Here is a 9775-nt window from a genome sequence, read left to right as displayed (position 1 = left end):
TATGGAAGATGAATTTCAAAAAATAACACTGCAGTGTTCTGTAAACACATTAGAGCTACATATCTATGCAAAAACTGTTTACAAATAACCACAAAATGTTGCAAAATGCCACAGAAATTATTTCCTAATCGGAATTAATTTTTAGTGGAGACAAACTCAGCTCTAACATAGGAGTAATAAATGTTCCAAAGGATACAACAATTAGAAGTGACTAAAAGTTTTGAGCTGTATGCTTATTTGTTAGGTAAATAGTATCTATATAAAGCAGTCACAACTTGAAATGAGAAGCTACATGACTGTTTACATTTCTATAATTCTGAGAATTTCAGCCTTCTATTCTGAGTTGAAGAAAGTCTTCACTAAATGTGCATTTGGTTTTAAGAACAATTGGCTAACTGAATAAAGATTTCCCCCATCACTGGCCAAAATACTAATTATATAGCAAATTTCAGCTTATTTCCTGTAAGTCGTTCAAATAATTGGTAATGCTCCCTGAAGGATTGGTCCATAGGAAGAATAATTAAAAAAAAAAAATACAATAAAGAAGAGCCTGTGGCTCCCTAGGGAAATTGATTTTGGATAGTCTTTTCCTCAGATGAGGGGGCAGTGAGCAGCATATCACCCCCTGTCGACGCCCTAATATGATTTGAAAGGCAACTTATTTAGCCACCATTTTTTAGCAATGCTGATAATGCCAATTCCTTGTTCGGGTTTCCTTCATTCTGGGAAGTAGTCAAAAGCATCCCTCTCTGCTTTTACTCAGACTTTGACCGACCATCCAAGCAACCATAGGCAAACTGTGTGTTGTATCTTTGAATAGGAGTCTTTTCACCAACGCTTTGCCACCCAGGTTTCCACAGATTCTACTGCAGATGCTTCCATTCAGATCCTCCTTTTCTTCCTTAAAGTGGGAAATCAGGATGCACCTGGGAGCTCTCATCAACCAGATTTATAGCTCTGGTCAGAATTCAGCTACCAGAGCTTCCTTAGACGTTGGTAGCCTCCGTGAAAGAGTCATGGGGGCCATTGTTCTTTTTGACTTCCAGGTTCTTTTTAGTCTTGAATGTCACAGACACCTCAGAGTGGATGGCATCCAACCTCTGCTCACAGCGGAAGGCTGCGAGGAAAGCCTTTCTATAGTTGCTGTTCATCCAGCCATAGAGGAGGGGGTTGGCAAAGGTGGAACACATGGCGATAATGTGGAGCACGGTGAAGATGAGTTTGTACTCCTTCAGGTCGAGGACTTGGTTGTCAATGTCCACAGCAAGCTGGAAGGCGTGGAGAGGCAACCAGCTGACCGCAAACACCACGACCACACACACCAGCATTTTGGTGGTTTTCTGCCTTCGCTGATGGTAGTGATCATTGGCAGCTCCAGGGCTCACATGGTTCTTAAGTTTACTCCAGATACGGGTGTAGGAAAAGGATATGATGCAAAGAGGCAACACATACAGGATTAGCAAGGAAGAAAGACTGTAGACAGTGCCATAGATGTTCTTCTCCTCGCCAGGCCACTTCTCTGTACAGACCACAATCTCAAAGTCAGGAATAATCTCAATCAGCGAATACTCGCGGAAGATGGCCAGGGGGCTGGCTAGCAGGGCGCTGATGCCCCAGGCCATGCCAATAATCAGGAAGCTGATTCTCTTGGAGATCTTGCTCTCCAGGTGGTAGACGATGCAACGGTGCCGGTCCAGGGCAATGACTGTCAAGGTGATGGTGGACACTTGTACTGCCAGGCCCTGGGCATAGGGAACCAGGTGGCATAGGACAAGACCCATTTTCCACTCCCCCATTAAGGTGTAGGTAAGAGTGAATGGCAAGCACAGGGTGTTCACCAGAAGATCTGCCACAGCCAGATTGGCAATGAAAAAGTTGGTTACTGTGCGCATGCTCTTGAATTTGATCACCACATGAATCACCAAAGAGTTTCCAATTACCCCAAGCAAGATGATGGAGCAATAAGCTAATATGAGGATAATCCGTACCTCAATCAGCATGGTGCTGTCTATAAGCTCTGGCTCAGGGTCGGGGGCCAGCTCACCTCTAGGAGTGGTTTGCTGTGGATGATACTTCTCCACCTTCATTTCTTCCACTGTCTGGTTCTCATCAGCCTCTGCACCTACTGGGCCCATTTTCAGCAACTAGAACAAGAATCTACAACTAAAAAAATGAAGAAGAAGAAGAAGAAGAAGAAATATGGAACAAGGAAAACATAAGGGCGACACGAAGGAATATCCCAAATGGATTGGTTTCATTTTGATTAGGGCTCAAAATACCTGTCCCCTGATCCCTAAAATTGCACATAGTGCAACATTTTAATAAAGCAGGCCCATTAATAAGTCTATTCGCAAATATGGTGAATTAAACCAGGTCCCTGAAATATATATTACAATGGTAAAATGTAATACCTATAGTATAGATATAATTTCAGTGTGAATGCTACCAAATTGAGTCAATCTATTTTAAGTGGGATGAATGTTAGAAACTTTACCAATTAATTTTATAACTTCTATGAACTCATCAAATTAATTTTAAGGTAGACAAAGAAAATGGCCTTCAATACCTTGACTGCTTTAAATTTATAAATATAGCAGCAAATTGCATAGAAAAGAGAAAAATATTAAAACCCTTTGCATGGTGCCTGGACTTTGGGAGTATAACATATTTAAGATAAACTGAGCAGATACCATTCCACAGCCATTTCTTCTAGTGTTTGGGTTAGTGTTAAAAATAGGTAGCCTGTGTAAAACAGTTGCATTTTTTGATGATCTGAAATCAACTTCCGACTGACATACAGCAGAATCCCACACAGGATCTATACGAAAAGTATGTCCAAATCTGAAGTATATCTCTCTCTAACCTCTAAATATCAAAGTTTTGATACTTTTCTTCCCCAATTACAGCCCCCCAAGACTTTTCCTTCTGCATGCCCTACTCCAGTCAATGCTATCCCCATGGATTACACCAGGTAAAGATAAAAAGCAGGTAACCATTCTAGGCTCCGTCAACACCTTTAGCCCCAACATCTAAGAGAACCCGCAGACTGATCTGATATACCTCTCTCAATGGTCCTCATCATTTCTGCCACATTGACTTTGTCCTTCTCGATTTCTTACCACAATTACTCTAATAGTCTTCTGACTTATGTCACTTCCTCTTCTCCTGCTTTCATTCATTCATTCATTCATTCATTCATTCAACTGACAATAATAATTGAGTATCTGCAAAATGCCAGGCCTGGCTCCACCCTTGTGATCCTTGCACTTACTCTAACATGCATTCAGCAAGCATTTAAAAATCTATGTCAAGAACCTAGGATTTGTGCTGGGGGAATGACAACAGGATAAGGTCTCCACTCACAGGCTCTTACCTTTGATGAGAAAGAGCATACTCTGACATTAAAATTGTCTTTCTGAAATTCAGATGTGATTATATCATTTCCCCCATGTCTCCAGACTGCTTAAAACAATATAAGATATTGGTTTCTAATGTGAAATTCTCTTTTCAAGCTTGTAAAAACATCCAGAGCCCAACATCATAGTAAGTTTTGAATGTAGTCATAATGACAAAAGGCTGCCACCATTAATTCAGAACCTCTTTTAAATAAATTTGGTTTTTATTAATCATAATGGCATCTACCTACATTGGTAGATGAGTCACATTTATTCAGCCCACAGACAATGTCTGGGTGGGCCCCCAGCTCCATTCCTTACCCTTCCTCTGGAGGGCTAACTCTTGCAGACTGTATTTTCAGGCTCCCAAGTCATCGGGACGCTGGCTGAGTTTGATCATAGGAAGCATTGGCAGGTAATTAGAGGACAAAGGGAGGGAGAAGCCTCTGTCTTCTTTACCCTCCCTCTCTCCTCTGGGAAGTGCCCCTGTAGCCCCTCTGTGGCTCTGGTTCCCACAGGACTAGTCCATAGTGATTTTATTTCCAGTGGATGGCCCTAGTCCCTGGGCTTTGGTCACACCAAATACTCCCTGTATCCCTCTGGCTGGGGGTAGTAATGACTCTTTGCTCTTGCTGATCCTTGAGTGGCCTCAACATCCTCTGTTCGGCTTCCATCACTTGTGTAATCAATTCTCGGCATTTAATTTTCCCTCCCTTACATTCTGGAACAGGTTCTGTTTTGCATGATCTGCTGATACCATACATATATGTTGTCATTAATTTGCTCTCCCACTAATGGTTCTGCACATAGAAGTTGATAACACTGGCCTACAGAAGATAATCCCAACTCCATTATATGACATTCAAAGCTTTTCTTGAACGCATTCCTGCCTATCCTCTGGCTTCATCTCTCCTGACATATCAACGCATATGTTATGCCTTAGTCATACTAAACTGTTTCCAATTCCAGCAATGCATCAGCTTTTCTCATGCCTCTCTGCTTTCCCCGTTCTCAACTGGGAAGCCTCTCAGTTACCCCAACAATCTGTGTTCACTTCTAATACTGCAAGAAGCATAAGCCATAATGCAATTATTTCCCCGCCACAGCCATCTCTTTCAGGACAGAAACTGGATCTTTTCCATCCATTGTTTAATCCTTAGCACAGTATCTAACACATTAACGGTACTCAATCATTTGGCAAAACAAATGCGAAGCTAAAGGAAAACATAATTTTACTGAATACTTGAAGTCAGCAAAATACAAAGTAACAATTCCTTTCCTTTCCTTAAGATAATTGCCTGTACGGAATTCCTTGCTCTGATATGACATCCTCATGCTTATTTTCTGGTTCTTAGTCAGGTAACCACCCTTGCAAGAAAGTTGTTCCAAGGTCCCTCTTAATTCAATCCCTGATTAGAGCATTAAAAACTTCCAGTCAGTATACACCATAAGGAAACTTCCTATCTCAGGGGCCTATCAAACACACACACACACACACCCTTACAGGAGCCTTATTGCAGAGAGAGAGAGAGAGAGATTTCCCCATATATTCATATATTGGCTTTACTGATATATTCTAGTTCTGTCTGCATAAATTTCAAATAACATGTTCCAAGGAGCCTAGACCCTCTTTTGTATTTGCCTCTATTTTCTAGAAATTAGAGAAAAAAAAGTGAAACTAATTATCCAAATCTTGGAGTGTATATTTGGTAGGCTCTATCATTCCCCCTAACCTCAGCACAATTAGTCAATCCTAACAACTCATTAACAGGATTAACAAGACTCCATGAGGTCTGAGTTTGAGGTTTGCCACAAGCTAAATTGAGAGTAAGCCTGAGAGAGAAGGATATTAGTTTATTAACTTATTTTGTTTTTTTCTTTTCAGTTCCATTTTCTTTATTTCAGAGCCCTTTTATTTAAAGCTTCGCTGCAGGAATGGTTATTGATCTACAGGCAATTTGCATATGGACACTAATCACAGTTCTCAAGCACACTGCTGGCTTTCAGCCAGCTCAGAGCACTCCCTAGAGAATGTATCATTTTATGATTGGGCTTCTGGAAAAGTGGAAGAGGAAAAGAGAGTACATAAAGGGAGCTGACTGATTCAAAACTCAAAAGCACAACAATTAAAAGATAAGTAGATGAGGGAAAAACCTTTCTTTGAAACAAAGCAATAGAAAGAATTCACATGGGTCAAATCATTTTAGAACTGTGAACGGTAGAGTTTTCTTGAATAAGTGAATCTTCAGAGTTTCCGTTATAGAAATATTTCTTTGTAGAATAAGAAAATTACTTCAGGCTTCTTTTTTCAGAGATAAAGAACTTCAAATTACCTGAGTGGGAAACCAGTTTCTGCTTTAGCTGTATATTTAAATTTGCGGGGCCTTTTGCAACAGAACTCTTATTACCACAGGTTGGTCTTAATAAAACTTAACATCTTGTCAATCACAAAACCTTCCAGGAGTGTTTGCCAGGGAAAAATCCCAGAAATCATGCCACACACCCCATACTTAGTCCTAGGGAAAAGGCAGTGGACTCCAAGAATGCTACATCCAAGACATGACTGTTTGCTTCATAAGCAGAAAGTTGAAACTATTCACCTAAGGGTCTGGTAATGGATCATTTACCCTGTGTTTGAACTTCTGGCCTTTCCTTGCCAACAGCATTGTCTATTTCATGTCACTGAGTTTAAATGATGTGACCTTATTGCAAAATGTCTTAAAGCTTTTACTTTTGCCTCCTCCTCGTTGCACCATATGCTCCTACCCAGTGGGTGAGCCCTTCTGGTGCAAAACTAATGAATGCTTAAATAAACGTACTTATTCTTGAACAGCTTTGGAGAATCCAATATAACCTTCTGCTTTAGACAGGTGTTTGATTTTTTTTTTTTTTTAAAGAGACAGAAACAGTAACAACTTGCTGCTCTGGAAAGATGATGACCTCTCTCTAAGAAGGTCAAGGAAAAAGTAAGAACCTTCAGCAGAAAAGGAAAATTCTAGCTAAAGTAGAAAATAGTGATGGTATCAACCCAACCCCCACCTTCAACCTAAGTGAGAGGGGAAAAAAAAAAAAGTCTTCACACTCATGAGGACCTCCCCTATACCCTCTTCATAGGACCAGAGCTCTTCTTTTGGGGATATTCTCGTTGCCAGAATGTGAATCAGAGTTAGGACTTACACTTACTTACCCGGCCCTGGCGTTTCTGCTGAGACGTGGAAGCAAGACGTGTGCAGCCCGTCCGTGCGATGACTATCTAGCCCTCGGATCCGAAGAGGGCACTGGAAGGTCCCCAAAGGCAAGCCCAGCTGCGTCCGTTCCGACCGGGCAGGACAGCCAGCGCCGCGCGGAAGAGCGCGCGAGCCACTGGGAGCTGGCGCTGCTCCGCTCTGCCGCCGACCTCTGCGGCCAAGCGCGCTCCGGCACCGCACTGCGCCGCGCACAGCAGCCGGGTGAGCCGGAGAGCATGCGAGGCCGGTGGGGGGCGGGGGCACGGAGGTGGAGGCTGCACAGGTGCAGAAGGTGGGGGGCGACGGTCCCGCCGCCCCAAGGGCTGGACGGAAGTTTCCGTGGCGAGGGAGGGGGACAGCGTCCACGGTGTCGCCTCTCCCTCCAGGTTTGGAAGCCCGCGCGGCGGGACCCTACTCAGCTCGGCGCCCCCTCGCGGATCCCCACTACCACCTGCAACTGCTACTTTCACCCCAATTCCCGGGTGACCCCCAAGTGTGATACTCTGAGCGTTTGCAACACCCCAGCCTCCTTTCCCTTCCACAAACCCCTACCTTCGCTCTCCGCTCCTCAGTTCCTCGAGAGAGGACCCCGCGAGAAGCTCCTGGAGTCGGGTTTCACCAAATTGGCCAGGGAAAGTCGAAGGCGAAAGCGACCGCGGGGCGGGTGGACCCAGCCTCGGACGAGGGTGCTGCGGGCCCTGGCGCAGCGAGCAAGAGGAGACCTCGAGGTGGCAGGGGGCCGATGTGGAGGCAGAGGCTCTCGCCTTGGAAGGGCTGAGAAAATCCCACAACGTCCAACCAGAAGTTGTTTCTTCTTCTTTTGTTTGTTTGTTTGCTCGTAGGAGCAGAGGTGGGGAGCTGGACCCGCGCAGAACCACAGAAAAGCGCCGCACAATTGCGCCAGGGACAAACCCTGGGCACCCTCGCCGGGGGGTTGGAGCGCAGGGCGCTGGTGCTCCTCTAACTGGGCGGTCGCGGCGCTCCAACGAGAAGGTAAAGCGAGTTCAGATGCTTTTGCCCACCGTTGGCAATTCCTTTAACAGGTGTCAGTTTACGAGTTGGGTGTTGCGGGTTCAGATTCAAAAGCCCGCAGGCGGCGTGTGTGTTGTGCGCTCTGGCTCCGGGCAAAAGCTCTATAGGAAGAGAACACAATGGGTGGCAAACGAAACACAGTCTCTTTCTCCAGTTAGTTGATTTCCCGATCCTTCGCTCTTTGATCATGACCCAAGCCACTCGTGCCTCTATGAGCGCGTGCCTCTGGGATACTCTTTTTGTGGAGAAGCCCTCTGCTAATGCCTTGAGCCCATCGAGCTGAGTTAGTGGATCTGAGCAAAACAGGACTGTGGCGTCAGTCCACAATGCTGCAAGGTCTGTTTCCTCGGGATTCCTCCCAGAAACTCTATTTAGAGCCATTCCTTATAGAAGTCTGTGACCAGTCTCTCTTTCCCTTGTTCATTTTTAGAGGGGCCAGCAGAGCCTGCCAAGTTAGGAAAACAAATGCCTGAAATTGGAAACTAAAGTCTTTCCTAACTATCCTGTGTTGAGGTTTTGCACACATTACTTTCCCTCTATGCACCAGTCTCTTCATTTCTGAAGTGAGGATGCCCATACTGGTTTGTTTGGAATTTCTCTGAAATAGGGGGGAAAAAAAAAGTTAAACAACTCAATACTTTTCAAAAATATTAGTTATGGCATCCCCTGAAGATGATTAGATTTTCAGTCTTATCTGGGCTTGCCCACACACTAATAATACTGCATATGTAAACATCTTTACACAGTGTAATCTGAAATTGATCATCTGGTTAATGTAGAATTATGCCTACAGGAGCATATTTATTTATAAAACATTATTTATAAAACAAAGCAGTTTGGGCTTTTCAATTACCAAGAAACAAAAGTAAACAGAACTGGAAATATCCAAGATGTTCTACACAATTCTACTTAAAATATTTTGGTAGATATTACTTACCTTGGGGAAATATTCCTTGCTCACACATGTGTTTTATGCAACAAGTTCAATGCTTCCTAATATATTTACCCCTGTGAAGAGTGAACTCTGTACTAGGCAGTTGCAATTTTAGAAGGCTAGGAATGGCTTGAAATAACAACCACAAAAACATATAAGAAAACAGATGAGCAATCAGATTAATTCCTTTGGAAGGCTCAACTGACTTGACTGACATTGATTCTATGAACATTTTTGCCTCCGTTATAACTGGCTTTCAAAAGCAGCCTAGCACTCTTATACAAATATTTATCTTATTCCCATACAGACATGTGTGCGTCTTAGAAACCACACATAGTTCCACAGACATCTCCTCAGGAGCTCCGAGAAGATTAAATGATCTCTCTCTCTTCCAATAAAGTACAGAACTGAATGAAAAACTGATCAATTGATGTTAAAGTTGCTTTATCGCATGTCATATTATCAAGAATAGTTTTGGCAATGGGGCGCCTGGGTGGCTCGGTCGGTTAAACATCTGACTCTTGATTTCAGCTCGGGTCGTGATCTCAGGATCCTGGGATCCAGTGCCAGGTCCAGCTCCCTGCTCTGCAGGGAGTCCTGCTTCTGCCTCTCCCTCTGCTTGTGTTCTCTCTTGCTCTTGCTCTGTCTCTCTCAAATAAATAAATAAAATCTTTTTTAAAAAAAGAATAGTTTTGGCAGTTAACTCATGATATTTTTGTGCGTTAAGATCTAACTGATACCTTTTGATGTGCCTATGCTGTGTGCTATGGTAACAACGAACCGCTCTGATGAATGCCGATAAACCCTATCAAGATGCCGATAGAAGTTTGTGGAAGGAGTGGTGAAATATGGAGTAATCCAAATTGAGACAGGACAAGATTATTGCTGCCTGATTCCTCTGATGTCAAATCATTTAGTTCCTCAGGCAATTCCACAGCTAAGAAGAATATATGCCAACTGTTCCTCAAATAGGGAGCAGACGCAAACTCAGATGCCTACCTGGCTGGGGCCAATGACATAAATGCATATACTAAGCTAAGCTGTGGGAGACAGTAGGGAGTGGTGGGTGTTACAACATCCCTGAATGCACAAAAGTACATGCCTTTTCTGAAGGAGGAGGCTGCTGATTCCACTGAGCTGCCTTGCAAAAATCTAAATTCAGTATTGTCAGGTCTGACATTTTAAGA

At 43.5% G+C, this 9775-nt stretch overlaps 1 protein-coding gene across 2 annotated transcripts; it reads right to left on the bottom strand.

The window, feature by feature from the left end:
- Positions 1–680: 680 nt before the first annotated feature.
- NPY2R (neuropeptide Y receptor Y2) lies at positions 681–7296 on the bottom strand. 2 transcript variants are annotated; one of them, XM_032412750.1, is made up of 2 exons: positions 7175–7296; positions 681–2163 (listed from the first exon to the last, which is right to left on the bottom strand). In XM_032412750.1, exon 2 carries the CDS (start codon positions 2133–2135, stop codon positions 987–989), a length of 1149 nt encoding a protein of 382 aa, XP_032268641.1. In that variant the 5' UTR covers positions 2136–2163; positions 7175–7296; the 3' UTR covers positions 681–986. The 2 variants fall into 2 exon arrangements, with proteins under 2 accessions (XP_032268641.1, XP_032268640.1); XM_032412749.1 differs by lacking the exon at positions 7175–7296 and adding an exon at positions 6583–6665.
- Positions 7297–9775: the final 2479 nt, after the last annotated feature.

This window comes from Phoca vitulina, unplaced genomic scaffold, assembly GCF_004348235.1.
Source record: "Phoca vitulina isolate PV1807 unplaced genomic scaffold, GSC_HSeal_1.0 scaffold14, whole genome shotgun sequence".
In the NCBI taxonomy this organism is placed as follows: Eukaryota; Metazoa; Chordata; class Mammalia; order Carnivora; family Phocidae; genus Phoca; species Phoca vitulina.
The sequence above is the reverse complement of the archived record's forward strand: the minus strand, read 5'-3'. Positions and strand labels throughout refer to the sequence as shown.

Excerpts from the sequence above, each read along its gene's own strand:
- NPY2R (XM_032412750.1), bottom strand. The coding sequence starts at position 2,135 with ATGGGCCCAGTAGGTGCAGAGGCTGATGAGAACCAGACAGTGGAAGAA.